At 39.7% G+C, this 25,799-nt stretch overlaps 3 protein-coding genes across 3 annotated transcripts; 2 read left to right on the top strand and 1 right to left on the bottom strand.

The window, feature by feature from the left end:
• The first annotated feature begins 4,005 nt into the window (after nucleotides 1-4,005).
• On the top strand, nucleotides 4,006-5,040 carry LOC115925219 (histamine H2 receptor-like). Its single transcript, XM_030988811.1, has one exon. It carries the CDS (start codon nucleotides 4,006-4,008, stop codon nucleotides 5,038-5,040), a length of 1,035 nt encoding a protein of 344 aa, XP_030844671.1.
• A 6,233-nt stretch (nucleotides 5,041-11,273) lies between these two features.
• LOC115925218 lies at nucleotides 11,274-16,452 on the bottom strand. The gene is made up of 3 exons (XM_030988810.1): nucleotides 15,795-16,452; nucleotides 14,634-14,879; nucleotides 11,274-11,428 (listed from the first exon to the last, which is right to left on the bottom strand). The coding sequence occupies exons 1-3, from the start codon at nucleotides 16,102-16,104 to the stop codon at nucleotides 11,274-11,276; spliced, it is 711 nt and encodes a 236-aa protein (XP_030844670.1). The 5' UTR covers nucleotides 16,105-16,452.
• Nucleotides 16,453-17,964: 1,512 nt separating this feature from the next.
• Nucleotides 17,965-25,532, top strand: LOC115925217. Its single transcript, XM_030988809.1, has 2 exons — nucleotides 17,965-18,226; nucleotides 25,220-25,532. Exons 1-2 carry the CDS (start codon nucleotides 18,153-18,155, stop codon nucleotides 25,530-25,532), a joined length of 387 nt encoding a protein of 128 aa, XP_030844669.1. The 5' UTR covers nucleotides 17,965-18,152.
• Nucleotides 25,533-25,799: the final 267 nt, after the last annotated feature.

The raw sequence follows: 25,799 nt of genomic DNA, 5'->3' as shown, positions 1-25,799 counted from the left end.
ACGAAGCCCTCGGTGATACATTCCAATATCAAAACGATCATTTGACGACATCATATCCCACGAATTGCAGCATTTCTATGTTTCCCTAAAAGTGTTTTTCTATACCAAACGCAAAATGGCTGTTGGAAACATTGATCAGGGGCTTAATCCTCCGAATGCAAAGTCCATTCATTGATGATGAAAATAACTAAGCATATAGGGAGAATTACAGCAAGTACCTGGCAGAAATACCTTGGTTATTTAAAAGATTTCATAGATTTGTTCCATTTTCTATTCAATTTAGTTTTATTCATAGTTATCCATTTTTATTACATGTAGACATGAAAACATTTTATTGCAAAACACATTATTCATCCAAAAGGCATAACAACACGATGCCAACTAGCGATTTCAAAGGGCTTGTGCGTCACCTATTGAAATGTTCGAGCGTGACAATGACGCATTTCGTAACCCGAATATGATTTCTATGGGGTTTACAATAGGATAGTAAAATTGCCTTCCTACTTCACTTTTCGAGAAAAAAATTCAGTCGTGTTCTTATCATGTGACATAGAGTCTTGTCATCGTTAAATCCCATCTGCACTAGTTTGGCCAGGGGGGATCAGACCTCCCTGCAAGGTCAGTGACAGGTGGTTATCTCATGAAATCAGCTCTCAATTAACAAAAGAAAAAGGGGATCATGGGGGACCAACAGGCACCGATTATGCATTGTTTGATATATAGAGGGCGCAAGTAGCTATAAGTAGTGCAGTGGGGCTTTAAAACTGAAACAAACTCACCTAAAAAGATGAAGATAATCGGTAAAATCTCTTCGCCCAAAAGCCTAAAAGCCATCCTCACAGCAGCTGTCCTTTTTGTAGGGTACACGTAAACGTTAATGAACACTTTTTCTAGGTGTAAGCTAATAGATGCAGAAAAACCCCTATTGAAACTGATCTATTCAAAACTATTCAAAAGGATGATATGAAAAAAATGACAAGGACAGACAATCCCGAGAGCGTGATAGGAGGTTGTATGATATTCTGCCCAAGACCTTTTTTCGTCTCAAGCTCTCTCTTCGCACATCCGCCACCCTCTCCCTCTTTTCAACACCACTGATAAATGTTGATGGTACTCACGGTATTGTGATTTCACAATGATTTCCCTATCATTATAACATGAATTTGTAATGCCATAAATCCATACTGTGTGCTATGATTGGGGGCAATTGGAGAGAGAAATGATAGAAATAACAGCCTGTAAACAAGTGAGGGAAAAATCAGGAATGGAAAATAAATGTGGTTACCCAAATCACTATGCATTTCGCTTTTTCCTCTGTCTATCAAATAATTAATAACTTAAATAATTTTGTTGAAATATAATCATTACATAGAGACATTTATAATATACATGTGCATTATTTATTCTTGTCTTCTCTGCTTATGCTATTTTCATGTAGTACAATGAGTTGTGTTTGTAACTTTTATATGTTGAAAATTGAATAAATCTAGTGAATGAATGCATTAATTAATGGATATCGATTGCCCTCCCCGCACAGACAAACATGAAGCTTATTCTTGCGCATGCTCAGAACAGGATGACGTCATGATCTTACTGTCTGAAGGTAGAAGGGCGGTAATCTGTGTGAAATCATAAGGGATAACATCCTCCTGGTCCTAAACAGACATTACTTTGAAGACTAGACGAACCAGAATCCCTCAATTCTCTTCATCAATTCAAATCGTTTAGGGTTAAGTAATATCTTTTGACTGGAAATTGGAAACTATCATGTATTTCCTGTTTTTGTCACGAACACAGAGGTTCGTGCAGCCATTCAACAGTGAGGCCAAGGTTAACGTGGGTGTCTGTATGAATAATGGTAACCTGACGCAATGGATTCGTGGATTTGTAAAGCAATGGCTGTAAAAATTCATTAAAAAACGGTACTTCCTGTAAAGTAAACCTAACACGGCGCATTTCCTCCTTTTTAAATGAAGGTTCTACTCCATTAAAACAAAATTCTTCTTATATATCAATATTGTCTAGATTATTGAGGGGTAGATATTCGGAAGGTTTTTATGATCTCTTGCTTTCTTAGCAAGATGTTGGAGCTGTAGAAAAAAGTATGCAACGTGAATAATATTCGTTTATCTCTTTATCAAAGAATTTCAAGGCATTCCTATTCATTTTTTTACATCGGGGTTATTTTTTAATTTATGCATTTCCGTCTGCCACATATATTACACCTGCATTCCCCTAATTGATTTTCACCTCTGATCAAAAGTCACTTACTCAAACAATATTTGCATCTATTGCACAGCCTTCAAAATGTTATCAAGTACATTTTGTTTATTCGTCCTAATTTGGAAGTGGCTATCTTTGCTGGTATACATCTCGTTTTGTCTAAGACAATTATAGTGTGCCCCTACTCTTTAGATAATGTCAATGGAAGAGATGTACAAGGCCAGCTGGCTTCGATATTTGATCAATATTGTAATAGCAGGGAGAAACAGGTCAGTATCAATTATTTAGATATTTCTTCTCTCTTATTATTCGTTGTAGGACATGTTTGGGTGTTTTTCATTACTGGAATGCTCCCCAGGGAGTGGAAAATGTGCATACACTGTGTGCGGGTAAGCCTGAATCCTATGACCGGGGTAATAATATATATATGTGTAAAGCGCTTTGAGAGGGCCTTCGGTCCTGAAAAGCGCTATATAAGAACTAGCTATTATTATTATTATTAACTTCTGTAAAAAAAATCAAGAAATATGAAAAACTACATCATTATTTGTGCGTCGGAAGCATTCAGAGTTCTGACATCTTAGGACATATAACAACGAATTCAAAGAAATAGTATTGTTGCAAACTAAGTGATTGCAGTTCTTCTTCGCTGGTTTATATCAATGATTTATATTCATTATAACATGGGTCCTTTTATTGCGTTCATGGATGTTAGATTTCACAATTTCTGGCGGTCTACAATTACAACCCCGGCTTCATCATTGCTGCCATTATGGCGCTTTAGTATTGTAAAGAATTAATTCATGCCAGATACCGATTTACCACAGCTCGGTGGAGTGTGGTAAATATAGATTAATACCTTGCCAAAGGATATTTAATTGTAATAACAATAATAATAAAAACAAGAATAATATTAATAATAGCTTCATTTATATTTCATGCCAGGTGATGCTTAAGTTGCAAATATTATTACCCTGACTTAAGCCCATCTGTACTATGTCACGTAAACAATTTACCTGTGTCACATTTCATTCATCATGTGCCCAGCAATTATAAAGTGAACGCATGTGCACAACTTAGATCCGCTATTTCTAAAGGTTTACGGTAGAGACCGGAGATGGAAGATCATCATAACCACGATTGCAAACTGCTGCAAAATCAATGGATTGTCCATCACCAATATAAATGTGCGAACGCTATCCTGTTTATAACTAGAGCATTACATTAGGTTGTTTAAAGTGCACTGGAATTGATTTCTAATTTTTTTTTTTTTTTATCGTATTGATCGTACGAGGAAGAACGTGTGATTTACAACAGCGAGGAAGGCATACACAACCTCTTTATTTAAGAAAAAGTCAATTGAAGAAGTCAATGAAAGGAAATTGAAGAATGGAAAAAGGAGAAAATTTGAGATATGAGATGATAGAAAAAGGATGACATTTCAATTCGAGTTTCCATAATTTGTAAATGATGTACTCGCGCTGTAGCTATACACGACGGCGATTAATGCAGTGGACTGCAATCAATTATAGGAGAAACTAGGTCCACTGCGGTTGGTAATTTGCTAATTGCCCGAGTCGGATGTCATACATCTCTGCTTCTTTAGATTCCATGATGAGAATCTTTTGACCAGTAGGAAGAAAGGTATTCCAGCAAATTGTCTGGATTCGGAGCTGTCTCCCAGAATATCTCATGTTCATCCATGAAGCCATGTACTGTTTGCCTGTTCTATAAACGTTTTGATTTTTGAACCATTTACCTCAAACCTTGGATTCCTAAATCATGGCTATCTACTACACGTTACTCAATACTACCACGTTTCAATTAAACACATTTAACGGGAGAACCGTTGTGTATCTCGGCATCGGCATTCCTTCCATCATCGTCCTCCTAGCTGGAAATGTGATGGTAATAGCGGCAGTTTTTACTCAAAGAGCGCTAAAGAAACCGTCTTACTATCTCCTAACCAGCTTGGCCATTACCGATGTTATCACCGGAACAATCGCGATTCCTCTTGAGCTCTATCGCAGGGTTGTCACAAACGATATCACCTGCTCGGCAAAATGGGACGTGTACTTCACTAGCGTTGTGTACATGTGCGCCAGTGATTCCATGTTTCATATGGTGATCATCACGTTCGACCGTTACTTGGCCGTCTTGAAGCCGCTGCGGTATAATGCTCTCATGACACCACAGCGTATCGTTATGTTGGCTTTACTCAGCTGGCTAACATCCGCGCTGTTCGCAATAGAACTGATTGTAACCGAAAGCGTTAAACCAACTATTCCAGCTTTTTATTGTACGAATGTTCGGATTCTCCCAACGACAACAACGGATACTAACGATATTTTTATCTTCTGCATGATCATATCTGGTAATATTGCTGTAGTCATGTTCAACATTCAAATTTTACGCATCGCAGTAAAGCAATCGCGTCGCATAACCGCCATCCAATGCGTCGGACAGGGAACAGCAACATCTTCTGAAAGTCGAGACGCAGCCTTCCGTCAAATCAGAGCGTCAAGGCTTATTGTTTGCGTCGTCATTGCGTTCCTCATCTGTCATACACCCTACGGTGTAAGGCGCTTGTGCTTGGTGGTTTCCAATGACTTTGCTTTGAACGGCGTCATCAGCCATGTTAGTTTTCTGCTCTATATCACCAGCTCAGCAATTAATCCTTTCATCTACTGTCAAATGGACCGCGTTTTTCGTGAGAGTGTCGTGCGGATGATTCGATCCGTTTGCAGATCCAGAACGACTGGCAACGAGGACAACATGACCACAACTACTGAACAATCAATGACGTACACGGCATAATATGCCGTCATGATATATCATGTTGCAAGTATACACTGTCTCAAAAGAAGAACGAAGGAAAAAGAGCCCTATAACCCGTTGCACACGATGCTTCAATATGATTGCCTCATGCATTAGGCGTAAACAAAATCAATTCTTACCTTTTCTATACAATGTCACAAGCAGACTTTGAAAACAAATGTATCAATCGAAAATGTATCAAGTGCATGAAAAAAAGACGATATACATGATGTAGAAATCAATAAATCAATATCCATTACAATTGCCTGCTTTTATCAAGCTTGTAATAGCGATTGATGCATATGCCAGTAAACTAAACCAGTTTGCACTCTACGTTCGATTTCTGTTAAAGAGAAGGTTGAGTTCTGGGAAGAGGTGAAAAATAATTTGTGAGCGTTATCATTCTTATTATGCAAGTGTGAAAGAACATCAGATAAGACATGTTCCCTGAAAAGCATGGCTCTTCAAATGCCTTCATATTCTAAATATGTCATGTAACATCGTAAAACTCCGGGTAGGATTTTTACTCCGCGTGTTTGTGTAGTCCCATATACATCTTTCTGTGTACAGTGTTTGTAACATTACCAAGATTTTGCCAAATTTCCAGAACCTTGCAATACACACAAATTCTCATATGCTAGATGATCCACATTTTCTGGTCGATTCCACACCGTTTCTTTCACAATGCAATCGCATGATCAGAACTCAACTTCATCTTTAAAGCATTACTCTCGCAACTCGAGTCGCTGACGAAATTCTATGTCAGGCAAATGATGCCTCCTGGGCAATGTGCAGGCATGATAAGATCCTTTGTCCAAAGTCCTCACTTTATAATTGTAAGCACTATTTGTTTTTATGATTGTGTATGTCCAAAGGGGAAATTAAAATGGTTTGCGGTTTGAGTCCCACTGCGGCACTTATGCTCTTTGGTAAGATATTAATCTACGTTAGTAAATGGGTAGCCGGTAGGAAGAAATCCCTGAATGCCTTTGCGCCTTAATTAATTAATTAACACTGTAGCGTGCAAAAACATGGAGTATCACTTCAGTCCCGTCATGAAATCATGATGTAAAATTATAAAGCAGATATGAAACTTAATAGCCCGAATTCACAAAGGAGGATTGTCGACAAGCCTTGGTTTTCGTGCGTCATATGACGCTTTTTGACGCGTTTTTACAAACCAGGTTTGTACAAAACGCGTCATATGACGTACATAAACCTCGATTTGTCGACAAACCTCCTTTGTGAATTCGGGCCAATGAGATCGCGTTAGGACTCGTAATTCAGGTTTAATCCTTATGTTTATTCTCCCATTACACACCTTTACAAAATTAACCGTTTTGTGTACACTTATTGATAATAATTATAGGCAATTCTATAGCGCCGTCCATCTAGAAGTTCTACTCAGAGGCGCATTAATTAACCCCGGCTTTAGCCTAGCTGCCATTACAGCGCTCCAGCATTTCAAGGAATGAATTCTTGCCAATTACCCATTTACCTGCCCTGGGTCGAGTGTGGCAAATGAAGATTAATGCCTTGCCAAAGGACATTAGTGCCGTATCGGGGACCGAACCACGACCTTTGAATTTCAAGTCAAGTGCTTAAACCACTCGACTACGACACTTTTCTACATCAATATTGTCCTGTATATTATACATACTGTACATATACATGTAACATTTACCGTTCCGTGTACATTTGATATTAGCACGATTGCAAAGGCATTCGGAAAATCAACTTCAGGACGGTGTCAATACTCGTCTGTATAGGTTTGTGCAACACGTCCTTGTAATGTTTGTACGTATCATAATGGGTTTAACAAGGCTACTGAATGTGGCTCCAGTTCAACTTTCGAAAATCTTTTGGTTCTTGATGAATGGGTAGATGTATTTTACCTAAGAAAATCGCAAAAACTTTCGAAAAATTAACTCCGGGGAAATTCGAATACTCTGCAGTATATCAATATGCAACAGGTCAATGTAATGTTCGTAGGCCTATATTTCGGAGGGTGATTGACAAGGCTTTTGAAATTGGCGCCAGTTCAATTTTCGAAAGTCTTTTGGATCTTGATGAATAAAAGTGTATGTATTGTACCTAAGACAATTGCAAAGACTTACAAAAAATCAACTCCGGGACAATTCGAATACCCTACACTATATTATTATTATGCAACAGGTCGTTGATGTTCATAGGTCTATATTTCGTAGGGAGATTTACAATGTTGACGGATATCTTTGATATCGTATTTATCAGATATTAGATTTGATTTGCGCGTGTGTCAAATTTATTGATAAATAAAGTGAAACTTGATCACAAATAAAAGTCAAATAATAATTACTAAAAAGCATGTATAGGAGTTGTAGTGTAGTGCTATAATTGACTGGATGTAGTACTGAAGGGTTAAAATAATCGAATAATCACATGACAAAGAGTTTGTGGTGATATAGAGGGAAAGAAAGAGTGCGAGCGGACGGGAAAGAGTGTATGAGGAAAGATCTCAAGGAGAGAAAGAAAGAGAGAGAGAGAGAGAGAGAGAGAAAGAGGAGAGTTGGGAGAAAGAGAATTAGGGGGGGGGAGAGAGAGATAAAGAGAGAGGGAAGATCTCGTGGAGAGAAAGAGAGAGAGAGAGAGAGAGAGAGAGAGATAGAGGGGGGGGGGAGTGCGGGAGAGAAATGGGGTGAGATGAGAGTAGGGAGAAAGATAATTGGGGAGAGGGAGGGAGAGAGAGATAGAGAGAGAGGGAGAGAAAGAGAGAGAGAGAGAGAGAGAGAGAGAGAGAGAGAGAGAGAGGGGAGTGCAGGAGAGAAATGTGGGTGAGAGGAGAGTAGGGAGAAAGACAGTTGGGGAGAGGGAGGGAGAGAGCGATAGAAAGAGAGGGAAAATCAAGGGAGAAGGAGAAGAGCATATCCTGACATATACTATGTTTTTTTTTTAAGGATCGAATTCCAGATATTCCTTTACTCCAACACGACACATACCAGCTACTTTCAAAGGCATTAAATAAAGAGATTGAAAGAAATATGAGGGATGAAATGTTTTTCCATAAAGGTTAGGCGCATTCATGACGAATTTAACAACGTACATAATACGTCACGTGCCGGGGTCATAACACTAGAGCGAATACGAAACTTACTTGATGAGGAGGTTCACACTCAATCGGTTGCATGGCGTTCCATAAATCGATAATTAACGAGATCTACCAACTTGTTAAAATGTAGTATCCGAAATATTACATTATTAACATGAATTCCACACACATACACATACAATTATTTAGAATGAAAACTTGAATGTTGATAATCTTGCGTCAAGGCGAAATACAAACAAATAATTTAAACAATCGAAATAAAAATTCTTAAAAGAGTTCTCTTGTCCACTTTGACCGGTTTCAATTTATTTTTTTATATATTATATTTTTGTATATACTAATATAGAACATAATGGAACATGGTTGCTACTCCGAGTTTCACGCCTTGCAAGCGATCATAAGGGGGCCGTTTTTCGAAACCGTCATAACTACAAGATCAACGACATCTCGCCACTGTCGCGCAACTTGTCAGCTAAGTGTTTCACAAAACCGTCTTTGCCAAGATGAGTGACAACTTCCGCGACAAGCGAGTTGTCACTTCTCCGAACCTGTCATATCTTTTTTAATTACCGTAAAGCGCCATCACAAGTCAGTTTGTTGCTATTCCATGGGCCGCGAAATGTACGATTAGTTTCAATATCATTTTGAGAAAAATATTGACGAGTTCGGTACGTAATTCTCTGGGATGCTCATAAAACATGAATCCCTTAATTAGCATTGATCTACCACGAGGCTTATGCTCTTCACGTGTCTGTCATTTTAGTTCCAATAATATTCGATAGGTGACCTCATCATAATTGCCTTATTAGTCTTTGGTGAGGAGGGGGGGGGGGGGGGGGGGGGGGTGGTTGAACCCGAATTAGCCATGTACGTGTAGGCTTATGGATAGGCTTAACATATATATTGTGGACGTTTCTTAGAAATTTTGCAATTTAAGTCTCATTTTCTTCTTCCATTCAAACCATAATTATTGTAAGCAAACCAATTAAAGTACCCTATTAAAGATTAAAGCCTATAGGAAGGGGGTTTCACAAAATGGACTCCTCCAAGGTGCTACTACATGAATATTTATTGAAGTATATCAGTCTCTTTTGAAGTTGCAGAGATAGAATTTGTTTTCATAGCGGCAATTGGGGATGAGTTCTGGTCTTTTGTTCAGGAGTAAACAGAAAACTCGGATAATTAGTCCATTTTCAGTAAATTACCCTATTATATATTATGAACATTTTTATTTCTATCCGTTTTAAGCCATTCATGCCGTCAAATGAATTATCCGAATGATGTGAGAGCAATTGCATATCATTAACCTAAAAACTTCATGTTAAATTGAAAGATTTATGAAATAAGTAACTTTTGCTCTAAAACTGTGAATATGTAGGATTTTGCTGTTTGCAGGAACAATTTATACCCTTATTGTGCATACCGGAATTTTATATTTTACTGACGTATTCTTCAATTTATTATCTTTCAACTGGGCAAGAACAAAATTTAAACAAATAAATGACCAAAAATGAGTTATGGCGCACTTTGGCTCCTCCCTGGACCACTGTGAGCGGCGTCGGGCTCCACCTGTTGAATCAGGAATTTGGATGAAATGTCGCCAAAATGAGGATGAAGGCATTTAACGTGTACAACTTCTCTGTGATTACCAGTAATCCATATCAAAACCAAAAGGGGGTCAGAAAACCATGCCTGATTGATTATAACAACCAGAAAATTTTCAACAATAGACTTTAATTCATCTGTTAACCATAGGTCCCTGGTAATCGAACACCCATGGTTAACTGATGAATTCAAATCTTTTGTTGAAATTTTCCTAGTTTTTATAATCAATAAGGCATGGTTGTCTGACCCCTTTTTGCTTCTGATATGTGTTAGGCCTACTGGTTATCAAAAAATATGATGATTTTGACGATGATGATAATAATAATAATTATATTAATAATGATAATAATACAAATATAATTTAAAAATACATATATTTATTGATTTACTTTTGGGACTATCTACATAGATTATCTTTCTGTGTTGTAGTCCAGGCCTGAACTCTCAAAGCTTAGGTTGAGGCCATGTAAAATTCAGTGTATGTATAAAGTTCAACCTTAATGGAAAGCCCCGCATATAACCTTTGTAGATATAGTTAAAATTTACCGTTACCTTGTATACTTTGATTTTTATATCTTGAAATAAAAATTGAAGTGAATTGAACTATACGGTCTGCGAACAAATATTATTCCTCAGGCGAAGATTTATAATTCCTCCACAAACATGACAAAGGCGTCCTGTTTATACATATTCACTTTAATGGTGACGTTGTAGGATAAATGACAACAATTTTTAGGGCTTGTGTGCTATTGGAGTTCAACCCTATTATTGTCATTACGATGATACCCTCAGGCACGCTTTTCAATTTTAAGATTGTATTCCTGACCCTACACGTTTTGCCCAAGGATTGTTGTTTTGTCCTAGCTATTGCGAACTCTAGCAAGTTTGGTAGAGTAGAAATAGAAAGTTGTTGGCGGGTCAAAGTTGGCCAGGGTATTGACATCCTTAGGCTGCAGTACGTATGCTTTATTAAAATGTCAACGCGCCGGACCTCGTTTGCGAGCAGTTACCTTTAATTTACTTTTAATAAACAAATACCGCGGTGGTTTTATCTGATTCATTGTACTGCGTCGTATATGAAAAACCTATATTTACAAACGTCTGACACAAGAATCGAATGGAAATGTTACTTTGGACACAATATACCCGTTTGTGTGGAGGTGTCTTGGTCTAGTGGACACATCACCGGACTATGGATGAATTCTTAGAATCCTAGAGCACCACAATGGCAACACGGATAGTTAATTCCTTTGCAAGGTTTGGTCAGCAGTAGCTTTTGAAACGACGTTTTTTTCTTGTACTGTTTCCGACGAAGATTAAATTCTAGGAAGAAGACAACTTTAGACTGATTTGCAGTTTGCTCGACATTTATTCCGCTCCGAAACTAGGAGTCCTTTTCCTCAAAACATGTAAAGTAGGAAAGTCAAAGTAAAACAAGTAACATGCATAAAAGCAATAACAAAATCTTATAACCACAATAAAGAGGGTCCACCATAAACAATTCGACAATAATGTATAAACGTGATATGATTCAACAATCTTAAGGGTACATGTACCATGAGTGAAACTCAAAATTGTAGGGATCTCCGGTCACGTGATCAGCGGAGGGATAGTAACTCCTTCCGATCACCCCAGGTCCCTGGGGTTTACGTGACCTGCCGGTAGGATAGTATCTCCTACGGATGATCCCCACAACTTTTCAATACTCACAAAATCATCAATGCATAACTAACATAGTTATGGAAACACTATATTTGTGGGATCTCGAGTCACGCGATCAGCGGAAGGATAGTAATTCCCTCCGATCACCCCAGGTCCCTGGGGTTTACGTGACCTGCCGGTAGGATAGTATCTCCTACGGATGATCCCCACAACTTTTCAATACTCACAAAATCATCAATGCATAACTAACATAGTTATGGAAACACTATATTTGTGGGGTCTCGAGTCACGCGATCAGCGGAAGGGTAGTAACTCCCTCCGATCACCCCAGATACCTGGGGTTTACGTGACCCACCGACAGGATAGTATCTCCTGCAGTATCCCCAATGTTATCCCGGTGCTACTATACCAGCGCATATATAAGAAGTGGTGATAATCGGAACCAACCATGGAATAATCACGAGTAAAAGAAATCCTCCACCCACATTTTTTTTTTTTTTTTTTTTTTTTTTTTTTTGTGGGGGGGGGGGGGGGGTTGGGCGTGGTTTGCCATGGTTGCTTCCTAATACCATCTATGGACCCATGCTGTTTCACTAAATATTAATATGACATGTATCATACTTCATGTATTTCTCATGGATTCAATCCGTTACATATTGTAATCTTATATTATTATTCTTGCTGCTAGCCAGACAGTGATAGAGGCGAAAACCCGACAATATTGCCATTGTGGCTTAATTTAACGAGCAAAATAATTATATTTCCTTTGTCGGGGAAAATTCCCCTATGGCCCACTTTGTAGTTCTGAAGCTACTGTGCGACCGAGTGACTCTGACTCCACCCTCTGCTAGCTTAACAATTATGTATGATGTATACTAGTACATCAAAATCAATCATTAATTTAAATATGGTTCTAATTTATCAGCAATTAAATAAATTTCAAATTTAATGTGAATCCCAAAAATGAAGGCGTATATATCTGAATATGTAACTCACGTTACAACACGCTATTCCTCAACTTCTTGTGTTATAATAATTCCATTATCACATCGAACCCAGTCTGTCCGAAATTCCACAAGGCTCATTAATAGCCGAATTAGTGTTATTGTCCCGTTTCCGTGAATATAAATATTCTATTCATATATACCCAAGCCCGAGTCTATTCCTTCTTGGAAATTATCGATGAAAGCGTCGGATCCTCTGTCGGACAGGTGTACCCCATCTCTTAAAAAATAAACTGTAATTGGATGGATCCAACTAATGAGCAATAACTGACGCATTCGGCAGCCGGGCTATTAATCTCCTCGCGTACTTGTTGAGCGATTTCCTGACCCCATCCATGGCGTCTTGTAATGTTCGATAACCACGACTGCTATGATAGAATAGACGTGGGATGATGGTCGACCAGGCGATGTGCGTACGGGGCATGGCTGTCCGTAAAATTTGAAGAGCCATATCGATCGCGATTCTGCATTGGCAGCATGGGTGTCGATCCCGGGGGGGATGGGGGGGATATATCCCCCCAATATTTCAGGTGGGGGGGGGGATGGCCTGTACAATCATCCCCCCCAATAATTCACCATAAAATTATTTTTTAAATGAAGAGAAAAATTAATGATGAGAGTCCGATGAGAGTAGTTAATTGTTATTACTCGCAAGATGACCATCAATATACACATTTTGCTATCTCATTTTCATAATACATACATTATATACGAAGTTAATAAGACAACCGTATATGAGACAAGAATAAATTGAATTCTCGCTCATACGGCTTCATCAGGAATTGATGAATTTATTCAATTTGTTCAATCAACAGCATATCATAGAAATGCAGTGCGCCAAATGCAAAGACGCAGCATCAAAAGCAACGAGCTAAATGTTAAGCGCGAAGCACAAAAGTAGCAATCTGCAATGCACATCAGACAATCCTGGACAGTGTAAACATAGATGAACTCTGTGACGATTTCGTGATGAGATCGGAGACAAAGAGAAAGATTTTCGGACATTAGTATGACTTATAAAATAGTTCACTAGTTGTTATGTTGTTTCCGTTCACCCTTTTAAAATTCACGTCATTGTATCTTTATTTTTATTTTTTTCACTCATTTTATTTCCTGATATTTCCTAAAACATTTTTCATTTTTGGAGAAAGATTATTATGTCACAACTTATTTTCAGTTGGGAAACTGAATTCAGACAAGGATTAATATAGAGAACAGTACAATGAATCGTCTTCTTTCTCTAATAATTTAGCGAACAGGGCAAAGCTGTTAGGGGGGCAACTGAATTCAGACGTGGATTAAGAGTAATAATCAAATGAAACGTCAAAGTACACGATACAACTAATCGTCTTCTTTTACTAATAATTTAATAAAACGTGAAAGCTTCCGCGCTACGCGCGGAATGGGCGAAAGTGAATACAGACAAGGATAAAGAGTAATAATTTATTGAAACATTAAAGCTTCCGCGCTTCGCGCGGTAGGGGGGAAACTGAATTCATGAAGGACACGATACAACAAATCGTCTTCTTTCTCTAATAATGTAATAAAATGTGAAAGCTTCCGCGCTTCGCGCAGGATTGGGTAAAAATGAATTCAGATAAGGATTAAGAGTCGAGAATGGTACATAGAATCGTCTTCTTTCTTTAATAATCTAATGAAACGTCAGAGCTTCCGCGCTACGCGCGGGGGAAGGGGAACTTGATTCAAACAAGGATTAAGAGTCGAGAATGGTACATCGAATCGTCTTCTTTCTTTAATAATCTAATGAAACGTCAGAGCTTCCGCGCTACGCGCGGGGGAAGGGGAGCTTGATTCAAACAAGGAATAAGAGTCGAGAATGGTACATAGAATCGTCTTCTTTCTTTAATAATCTAATGAAACGTCAGAGCTACCGCGCTACGCGCGGAGGAAGGAGAATTTAATTCAAACAAGGATTAAGAGTCGAGAACGGTCCAACGAATCGTCTTCTTTCTCTAATAATTTAGTGAAACGTCAAAGCTTCCTCGCTTTGCGGGGGGGGGGGGGACTCCCCCTCCCTGCACCCAACCCCCTAGGAACCGCGCTTCGTGTGCTAACTACCGCCCCCCCTTAAATTAAATCCTGGCTACGCGCTTGGGAGGGGTGCAACTTGCCACACGCTTCTACCACTTTGGTTGCTTTGATCCATTGCCGAAAATATTTTGGCACCTATCATCCCCCCCAACCACGGATACAAATCGACACCCTTGATTGGCAGGCATCATTCAGGCCCAAGTTATTTGTTCCTAAATGCACGATTACTAGCGCAGGTGCTCGTTGGTTGTATCTCAACCTATTCTCCACCAGGCGCGGAAGGTCTTGTAACGTCGCTCCTCCCTGACCGTGCCATTGGACCGTCCCTCTTGCTCTTCCCAAATCTTGGTGGTTGAGCATGTTCGCCCTCTGCTTGGCACGTCTGACCAAGCTGTCGCCTACGATCCAGATCCTGTCGCCGGTTGTCTCTGAAACAGGATGGAAAAACTCCCCAAAGTAATGTGTTCTATATTCATATTCATATCATCATACACGTGGGCTACTTATTCTCCCACTTATAATTTACTATGAAAATATGTGATAGTAGGTTTCCATTAAAAGGAAAAAGGAAGGAATAATCGTTCCTCTGTGTTACATGTAAAACCTAGCAGCGATGGGGGTTACGACAATATTAATGATTGGGGGAGCCTAATCAGGATAGTAACTCCTGGTTGATCCTCCAGTCCCATTCTGGTTATTAACATGAGCACTTCACATAATTGATCTGCACATTGTATACTTTGTGTCGTGTTCAACTTTTTATTGTATTAAAATTTAACCGTTGGACTCCAGTGCAGTGGATTTTCCCATGCCCTTTGTTACCACAAATGGTACATGCGTGTGTAAAGCGGCATGCCTATCTAGAGCATTGCCCTGACCGGTAATTAAATTCATAGCATTCTCCGCCACGAAAGTTTTGTGCCCGAAATGGCGCCCTTCCCTTATTCATATTGGGTGTGAACTTTATTGTGCTCGACCCCCGGGGTGTGGCCCATTCCCGCTTGGTTGCCCACGATCCCTATTGGGTTTGGGGGCGGTCTTGTATCCGCCCCTGGCAATAGCGCCTGACTGAATCGATTGCCCGACACTGCTTGCCCGTGTGGGAGGATGGGCTTCATTATCCCTCAAATTATGACTAGCTCTAGGCCTAGTGTCACTCTCGTTGTGTGTAATTTGTAATTGAAAGCCAGCGTATCGGCTACCGGTGTTTGGTACAATCGAGGGGAAGGAAACCACCAAGTTGCTTTCCCTCTCGCTTCCAAGATTGTTAAATCTATGTCTTGTTGTTTCACTAAATTGTGATATTTCTGGTAAATGTGATTGCATAGCTACGTCTACCTCACCTTGCATTGGCTGTGCATGTGAAGGCGGCTGGCTTGATGACTGGTTCGCTCCAGTTGTCTCGTTTCCACTGTATTGTGGTCCGTCAGTCTCCGGAGCCGGGTTTATGCTGGTAGTGGCTGAGCGTCCACTGTTGGGGTTGCCGCTCGAGTGCCTCGCCCGTTTTGGCCGCCCCGCCCGCCGGGGAGTTGAGGTGCCGAGTACGTCTTGAGTGGTGTCGTTGCTAGACTGCCTTAATCTTGTAGACTGTCTAGGCCTAGCAATCTTTGGTTGGCGGGCCACCCGGCTCTGGCTTGATTTCCGCTTTCCCATCTTTCGATATACTGGGATTTCCTCTCGTTATTTAGACTTATCTGTATACTCAATTGTAGAGCCTTCTCGAAAAAGGACTTCTCCGAGCGGAGATAAAGTCGAAAGTGAGAAAATCTTGCACACGGCGTTCCCACGCTTACTGCGCGCATAACTCCACCGTTGTAGATTCACTGGCTGTGCGCATTTTCGGTTTCTTTACAGAGGTAAATTTCACATGTCGCTGTCTCACAAAGGCACCGCTTAAACAGCTGTAAAAGGCGCGCGCTATTTCTGGCCTATGCCAGCAATTGTTTTGTCTATCCTTGACTCTCCCAGAATGACTCTGATCATTTATTATGATCACGTTATTCTTTCGAAATGTTAGTTGCAGGCTTTCTGTGACTCCCTTTTTTATTAACAATTTGCTTTTTATATTTGATTTCTTATCATCATTTCTATATATTCATTCATCTGGCCATTTATTCATTCATTGATTTTTTTTCTTCTTCATTTTTACTCTTTTGCGACAGCAGCTTCACCGCATTCACCTTTATCCAATTTAATTTAAATGTATAGGGAATGTCACACCTTTACCCCCACAAACAACCATGGCGATGTTTGATCCGTATCACAATTATTTAACCAAAAAATGTTCTATTCACTACGATTTCATACTTAGTCTTTGTCTGTGAGAGATCTGCACTGGCTCCCAATACATCAAAGAATAGTATACAGTATTGTGAATGCTTATAAAGCGATCAAAGGTCAAGGCCTCAGTCATATTGTAGAAATGTCAAAACTCATTGATATATCGTAGGTTCTAAATGAAACACAACTCAAAATCGAGATACGGAATATAACGGTGCTGTTGCTGTGAAGGTTTAATCATGGACCCTACTACAGATGGACTAATACTGAGAGTCTTCCTTTGATCACATCATGACCACCGCAACCTGATAATAGGGACTTTTAGATTTGCACGACGAGAACGTGGACTGCCACGTGTGACATCTTTTTAATGCAATGTGACGTCCTTTTAAGGCACTGCCGGGCATTGTCAGTGCCTTAAAAGGACGTCTAATTGCCTTAAAAGGATGTCATACGTGGCAGTCCACGTTCTCGTCGTGCAAATCTAAAAGTCCCTCATGTGTATGTTGATGAGGACATTCATTAGACGCGACAATGTTGATTATGTAATCACGCATCATCACAAACAAAAAAAACTTTTTCATTTCTTCAGATTTTTTTCGCGAGTATAGTTTCAGAAAAAGCCTATGGTGATTTAAGACCATTTAGAGGAGCAGTGAACCCCAAATTATGACAATTTGTGTGATATTAGATTGATTATTAAAGAAGTGGACACTGGTGGACATACATATGGACTTGCCAAACTTTGAAAAATACATATTCTTTACCTTCTATTCCTTGGAAATGGATAGGATACGTTTTTTAATGAAGTTTAAAATCATTATGTTACAGCCAAATTTACAGTTTTCTCTCGTAAACTATTTCTAATTCCCTATAGGTCCCTATAGGTGCTGTACAGTAATGCAGCACAATTACCCTAGCTTTAGCAGCTGTCACGCGCTCTGCGTTTCAAGGAATACATTCCAGGTCCCCATTTTCTTAACCTGAGTGGAGTGTGGCAAATGTAGATCAATGTCTTGCCAAAGGACATCAGTACCACGGCGGGACTCGAACCACGGACCTGGTGATCGCAGTCCGGCGACGTATCCACTCGACCACGACACCTCTAAGTAGTGGAGAAAATCATGCCTGATAGAGCATAACAACTAAGCTAATATCAATAATAGACTCTTATTCATCTGTTAACCATGGGTCTGTAACTCCCCCACCCCTCCCGCACCCGCACACACACAAACTCTCTCCCACACCACACTGCCTCTCAGCGTATGCGTCGAATGCACCCGCAGTCAAGCACATACCGGGACTAGAGTACGTTTACGGGTTATTATAGTGAAAGCTAGCGACAGAGGTAGAAGTACACACAGAACACTTAATTCTCAACAGATTTCACTGGTGACATCAAAACATCGTCGATATTCAAAATGGGGTCGTCTATGTCGACCCACGAAGATGGCAAACATCGACCTTACAACGTCATCGATGAACAGGGTGAGAGGTGAGTTCTACAGTTCAAAGGTTAAGGTTGGATTTTCCCTTTTCCCTTTTGTTGCAGTGTAGGTTCCATGAACTACAGTAAATCAATTTTGTAAACATGATGCATGTGTACAAACATACATTTTCTTAAATTGTACAATGAAGAAGAGAAGATTCATGCTTTAATTACTACCGTCTGGGGGGGGGGGGGGGTGATCTAATAAGAACTGTTCGATTTAGAGTATGAATCCTTATTTATTGCGTCATCTTATGACAACACTCGGACTTATTATCGGTTGTATATACATGTATATATATATATATATATATATATATATACATAATGCGCTTGTGTAGGCAGGGAGGTGTGACTTAAGTCTCACCTCCCTGGTGTAGGCATGCGTGTGTTTTGTGAAATGCCAAATCAGAACACCCGTTTTAACGAAAAGAAAGGATCCAACAGAAGGGCTTTTGGGATCTGTTTCGCGTCATGTAATGTGACACGCGCTAATCATCTTATCATATTTGTATTAAGTCAGATTTTACGATGATTATTACGCTGTTCATTGTCTGTATGAAATAGCGATATATGCAGGTTTAATGAAGAGGTCGAATATTGACAGTACTGTAATTCTGATAATGGAGGTGGAAACTAGAGTGATATTTACTTTGAAGGAAAAAAAGCATGAAGAAAGAAATCAAAACACATCGACCAACAATGAGTTCAAATAAAAACCCAAAACAGTTTAGATTGTATGCTTGAAAAAAAAAGGTAAGTTATTTTGGGCGAAATTTGTCTTTTGTCATATATCAGTCCAATTATCATGTATATAGTTGTCCTTATCTAGTATTAAAACATTTTTACATCGTAGAGTGTCTACAGGCCCAATTCAGCTAGTATGTGGAGTTTTGAACACCAAAAACATGCTCATTATGAGTTAATGAGGCACGCAAAAGAGCTACGTGATGATTTGGGCCCGAATTCACAAAGGAGGTTTGTCGACAAACCCTGGTTTTCGTAGTTATTCGTATGTCATATGACGCGTTTTTACGCGATTTTTACAAACCTGGTTTGTAAAGAACAAAAGGAGGTTTGGCGAAAGAAAAGAAGGTTTGTCGACAAACCTCCTTTGTAAATTCGGGCCATTAAGTTTGAAACGCAGGGTTGGTGTGTAATTAGAATAGGGGAGATGTTTCAAGGTGGACAATTGCGTAGAATCCAGATCAGGTGAATATAAGCTTTGACACCAATCCGAAGTAAAAACGAGTCTTGTCTAGCACGTTTGTGAAAGTGCTTGGCGGGGGGGGGGGGGGGAGGGGCGTTGTGTAATAAATACGTCATGTATACTCCTACACCACCCCCTACGGTGGTAACAAGGCCAGCTCGAGGTGTACTGGTTGCGGTACTTAGGGGGGGGGGGGGGGGGGAGGGGCGACTACATCCGTCATATGTTTAAGATTTATGCACGTCCCTTTACCCCTTCCCTCCCCACCCTTCCGCGCGGACTCTAGGTGTTCCCCTCAATCATCTTATTAACGTCCACTTTTGCCAATAATATTCCAATTTGTGTCACTGCGGATTTCACCAACGACGAATTTGCTTATCCCTATAGCATTAGCGGATAATGTTTAAGTTGCTGTTCCGCTTTAAAATGTGTACCAGTCGATGCTGAATATACATTCCTTTTAAATCAAATTTGGTATATTCATACTGCACAAACACACTCCAATCAGAGTGTTTACAGGCCCTATTATGCTATAGTAGATAGAGTTTTGAACACCAAAACATAAACATAAACATGTAATAAAAATAGGGGTGGGGGAGGGGAGGGGGGGGGGGGAAGGTTATCAAGGTGGACAATTGCGTAGAATGCTTCGCCAGATCAGGTGAATATTAGCTTTGACACCAATCTTAATCTTGAAGTAAAAACGAGTCCTGTCTAGCAGATTTGTGAAAGTGCTTGGCAGGGGTGGGGGAGGGGCGTTGTGTAACACCCCAATCAACGTGCGCTGATCCACACGCCCACAAATGCACAACTCACACACGCATGGATATGTATAAAGCAAGTTTAGTAAAACTGCAAATTCTGACAGTGCTCAACCGTAGGATCAAATGTAGATATAGGAGTTGGAAGGTTAAACTTTATTGGTACGAGTTATACAGACTGTTTCGCCAGAAGGCTCATCAGTAACTAAATACATTATATAATCATGGCGAAGTGAAAAACGCTCATGTGCAGTCAGGCAAGAATACAAAAGAGACACAAATAATACGGAAGTAAGGGTGAACGCAATAATACAATAGTAAAATTTAGTGGTTTAACGGTAAGGGGGAAAGGTCATGGTGGTACGGGGGGGGGGGGGGGGGGGGGTAACCATACTCAGAGAGTAGAAACTGTCTCCTATGTTTACATGTGGAAATGAGTTCGGTTCTAGAGTTTAGGATGGTGGATTTCTCAGCAGTGATGATGTGGTACTTTTCCCATAGGCAGAGATTGCAGCGATTTGTTCTGGGTGAGTATGGTTGGGCGTGCCGGATGATTCTCCATGATATTGTGTAGGGTGTCCCGTCGTCTTTCAGCCTGAGCATCCAGGTGTGTTTGCTTAGCTCGGTCTGGTATCTCTTTTCTTGGTGGGTGAAGCTTGCTTTGTGAGTTGCATATCTGGCTTTGAAGGAGGTGGATGTGACTGCACATGAGTGTTTTTAACTTCGTCATGATTTTATTATGTATTTAGTTACTGATGAGCCTTTTGGCGAAACAGTCTGTATTACTCGTACCAATAAAGTTTAACCTTCCAACTCCTATATATATATATATATATATATATATATATATATATAAAACCCTACATGTTTAATTAACACGACATCTACACTGTTGGTCATAAAAGTGGAATAATTTTGTTTTACCCCAATTTATTTATGGAATGATTTTGACAATGATTTATCCCTAATATACCTAAATAATAGTTTACATTCTCAGATTTTATGGAATGATAACTCACGAGCGTTTGTTTTGCGCCCGTGAATGCGGCTCCTCCGTTCCTGGAGTGGGGAGGGGGGGGGGGGGGGTGCGTGACTACAAAAGCATGTGTATGCTACAATGATTATCAATTAGGGGACCTACGTCCTAAAAGGTAAAGGGGAGTTCTGGTCATGCTATTACATTGTGAAAGAAGCGTTGTGGAATCGATCAGAAAAAGGTTGATCATCTAGCATATAAGTATTGGGATGTACTGCAAGGTTCTGGGATCACCAACATCATAAGAAATGTGGCCCAGTCTGGAAAAGTTACAAACACTGTACACAGAAAATGTTTATGGGACTACAAGAACATGCGGCATAAAAACTCGTCCCGATTCTTATGATGTTACATGTCATATTTAGAATATTAAGGCATTTGCAAAGCCATGCTTCTCGGGAAGCATTTTGAATCTGATGTTCTTCCACACTTGCATAATACAACAATAACGCTCACAATTATTTGTTCACCTTTTCCCAGAACTCAACCTTCTCTTTAAAGACAAACTTGAGTTCTGGTAAAAAAAAAATGAATTCTCACCTAAGAAAACGAAACTTACACTGAATGTTCAAGGTTACAAATAAATGTCATTTGCCGAACAAATTTTGAAGAAAATGTATACTGGCTGAGTAATGAGCATATAAAAATAAGGACATCAAGGTAAGTAGCCCCGATACCACTTATGTAGTCCCGCATACATCTTTCTGTGTACAGTGCTTGTTACTAAACCAAGATTAGGCCAAATTTATTATGATTTTGATGACTCCAGAACCTTACAGTACACACCAATACTTACATGCTACATGATCAAATGTTTCTGATCCATTCTACACCTTTTCTTTCACAATGCAATCGCATGACCAGAACTCAACTTCATCTTTAAGTCATAACTGGCAGTTATTAAGGATTAATGCCTCACAAAATGGCACTTATATAGCACATCGACACGGTTTTTATTCTGGGGCCTTGCATAATACAATGATAACGCTCACAAGTTGTTTTTAACCTCTTCCCAGAACTCAACCTTCTCTTTAAGTCATAACTGACAGTAATGAGGATTCATGTCTAACAAAAGGGGCACTAGTGTAGCACATCAAAACGGTTTTTATTGGGGGGCCTTGCATAATACAATGATAACGCTAACAAGTTGTTTTTTCTGATCCATTCTACACCTTTTCTTTCACAATGCAATCGCATGACCAGAACTCAACTTCATCTTTAAGTCATAACTGGCAGTTATTAAGGATTAATGCCTCACAAAATGGCACTTATATAGCACATCGACACGGTTTTTATTCTGGGGCCTTGCATAATACAATGATAACGCTCACAAGTTGTTTTTAACCTCTTCCCAGAACTCAACCTTCTCTTTAAGTCATAACTGACAGTAATGAGGATTAATGCCTTACAAAAGGGGCACTAATGTAGCACATCGACACGGTTTTTATTCTTAGGCCCAACAAACACAAACATATTATGGTAACACAATAATGCCCGGTTACGTGATCCATTTTGACGCTTTTCATTGGCTACATTCTTAAACCGATTTTTAAAAGTATAATAATATAATATTCGGTTCTTGCATACCGCATGCGCTTCCAAAGAGCTTTGGAAAATATTATCATAGCTTTAGCTCCGGCAGCCGTTATCACCGCACAATGCACTCCAATGAATACTTCTACCAGGTACCAATTTACCTCACCTGGGTCGAGTGTGGCAAATGTAGATTAATGTCTTGCCAAAGGACATTAGAGCCGTAGAGGGACTTGAACAACGGACCATGCGATCCACAGTCCGGTGACATATCCACTCGACCACGACACCTCTACAAGCGTCTTCTCTCGTCTTCCAGTTACACTACACACAATAGACATCATTAAAGATTATCCAAAAAAGGAAACGACCCATCTCAGTCGTAAATATTGAGAAATTGACATTTTAATCATTTTTTATGGTGTTGAAACAAATGCGAATTTGGTCCCGCATTACGTCAAAGTGACAATACCGGTTCATCCAATCAGAATAACTTTATTGATTGTTTTGTCCGAATTGCTCAAAACTGCTTTCTTTTAGACCAGTTATTTATCATGGTTGAATGGTTCCACTTTATATCTGTTTACGGCTGGTGATCGATAACTACAACCACGACAATGATAACAAGAATTGTTTATCTAATTAACCATCACCATTATATTTTTAAAAACACGCTTACAGAGAAGAAGGTTGCACGCAGAAGTGAAACTATTAGGTAGATTTTGAAAAGACATAGAAACGTCACTCCGTGTGACGTTTCTATTGTCCTCTTAAACGTTGTAAATAGCTGGAGGCACTGGGTGTCGTTCAATGTACTTAAAAGGTTTAGTTTCAGTTGAAGTTTAGTTTTATTTTTCACATTTCACTTTTCTGTTATGGTTATATTGCGACGATTTCATTTATACTTGAAACTTTAAATAAGTGGCAAAATAGAAAGAAACAAAAAACACAGAAGGGTAATACTCGAAATCAATGAGAAAATCTCACCAGCCAAGTAATTCATAATCTCAAAGAAGAATTGTGAATAAGACACTAAGTGGAGATGGAGAAGGAAAGAAGAGAAAGAAGGCGTGGCCCACTACCATGCATGGCTACTAGAGCTTATTACCAACATGTAGAAAACTACACGGTATATATATATTAGACATGTCATTATTAAGTGCATATACAATAGACATCGATGTCAGACGACGTTGTTTACAAAGCAGATAATACTATTCTTCGTGAGGTTTCATTCTCGATTCAGGTATTATACCCTTTGTTGAGATATGACACAAAGATATCGTGGTCTGTTAAACGCTTACAATATACATTGAAACCACATGCGATCCAGATCGAGGTCCTAGCCGTATGTCCTTGACAGCCCCCATTCATCTTCTTTCAATTTGGTATTAAAGGTATAGATTCGAGAAATATTAACCTGCAAAGACTTTCATATCTGTTTCACTCACACGGCAGGATGGTTCCTTTACAATGCATAATCATAAAAATATCGCTAGAAAGAAACACAGTATGTGGCATTCCACTAGACTGTTATTAAAATTGTGCCATGCAGCTGCAGGCGCGTACGCAGGGGCTGTGTTTTGGGGGTTAATCTCCCCCTCAACTGTTTTATTCGAGGGGGGGGGGGGGAGGGGGTGTAATGAGTAAAAAAAAAAATGTTAAAAAAAAAAATCAATGCTCCTTACCCCCCCCCCCCCCCCCCCCCCCCCCCCCACCGAGCGAAATAACGGTCGACGCAATTTTCAAATTTCTGGCAAAAAATAAAAAATATTGCTCACTACCCCCCCCCCCGTCCCCACTGAGCCACTGTGCAGCTGTAATCTCGTCCACGCTGCTTCTCATAAGATGAATATACACATAAGTAAAAAAAAAAAATGTCTTTTAAATAACAATTCTATAACCCCCAAAATCTCAGTAATCGGGCAAACAACTGTGGTAAAATGAAACTACTTGTTTCCGGACGTTCTTCTGTTTAGAATGAGCTAAATATCATTCTATATCACAGTCATACTTTTGAAGCACTTCAAACAGTGCCAGAAGGTTTGTGCATTTACTTGTCTGAAGATGTGTAGGATGGTCGTCGTAAGGGGTACTTGTCGGGGGGGGGGGGGGGGGTGTTGTTGTTGTTGTCCGGGTAGTAGTTGTTTGGGGGTAGTTGTCCCAGGGAGTAGTCGTCCTAGAGGGTGGTTTCCCTAGGGGGTAGTTGTCCTACAGGGTATTTCACTTAGGGTGGTTATCCGGGGGGGGGGGGGGGTCCAGGGGGTAGGTGTCCTAGAACCACCATTAATCAACATTACTATCATCATTGTCAAGCTACAATCTTGTATTATTAACATCGTCCTTATCATCTTTAGCACCAGCGGAATTACCATAATCATCATTGTCACGTTTCATTGTCACACATTGGAAAACATTCGTGTTCACCAGCTTAAATCTCGTTATTATTTATTTCCTAGTTCGGTGAAAACAACCACCCGTCAACCCACCCAGTCTGGGAACGACGTAGTTTTAGACGAGTTCGCAGACATCGATGAGATTCTTAAAGATTTTGACTTCCCATTTGAGAACCTTCTTCTCGAAGGCGGCGGCGCCCAGGGAAACGCTTATATCGGCCCCATAATTGTGAGAAATGGTGTTAAAATGTCTATTGGTGTTAACATGTTGTCTGCTAAATTCATTCACTCCCATAGGCTTAATACAGGGGTTACCCGGTTCCAGCAGGCAATGGGTTCTCAGTTTACTGAGTCATATAGAGTACCGAAGCTGTGACATCATATCAATCTATTTTTTTAAGAATTTCTCAATTTTGTCTTCATGTTCCGACAGAGCATCAAAAATAATGTCCGAATGCCGAAAACCAATTGAATATGTTAAGTATTTGCCGAGATATGACCATCTGAATAAATAGATGTCCTAAAGGTACTTAGTGTTATATTTCCTAAGCTGGTTATGTTTCGATTGAAGAAATTCCGAAAATAGATTTTTGATGAGGTCACACTTCACCATTCTATTAGTAGTACGAGAATAGCTACAAAT

This window comes from Strongylocentrotus purpuratus, unplaced genomic scaffold, assembly GCF_000002235.5.
Source record: "Strongylocentrotus purpuratus isolate Spur 01 unplaced genomic scaffold, Spur_5.0 spur5_scaffold_18, whole genome shotgun sequence".
Lineage (NCBI taxonomy): Eukaryota > Metazoa > Echinodermata > Echinoidea > Camarodonta > Strongylocentrotidae > Strongylocentrotus > Strongylocentrotus purpuratus.
Note: the sequence above shows the minus strand (reverse complement) of the source record. Positions and strands in the feature narration are given on the sequence as shown.

Bases quoted from the DNA above. Each gene is read 5' to 3' on its own strand.
- LOC115925217 (XM_030988809.1), top strand. From the start codon at position 18,153: ATGGGGTCGTCTATGTCGACCCACGAAGATGGCAAACATCGACCTTAC. The intron at 18,227-25,219 runs GTGAGTTCTACA...TTTATTTCCTAG, and splicing joins ATCGATGAACAGGGTGAGAG to TTCGGTGAAAACAACCACCC.
- LOC115925218 (XM_030988810.1), bottom strand. From the start codon at position 16,104: ATGGGAAAGCGGAAATCAAGCCAGAGCCGGGTGGCCCGCCAACCAAAG. The intron at 14,880-15,794 runs GTGAGGTAGACG...ATCCTGTTTCAG, and splicing joins ACATGCACAGCCAATGCAAG to AGACAACCGGCGACAGGATC. The intron at 11,429-14,633 runs GCCAATCAAGGG...AGTATTGAAAAG, and splicing joins CTTGGGCCTGAATGATGCCT to TTGTGGGGATCATCCGTAGG.
- LOC115925219 (XM_030988811.1), top strand. From the start codon at position 4,006: ATGGCTATCTACTACACGTTACTCAATACTACCACGTTTCAATTAAAC.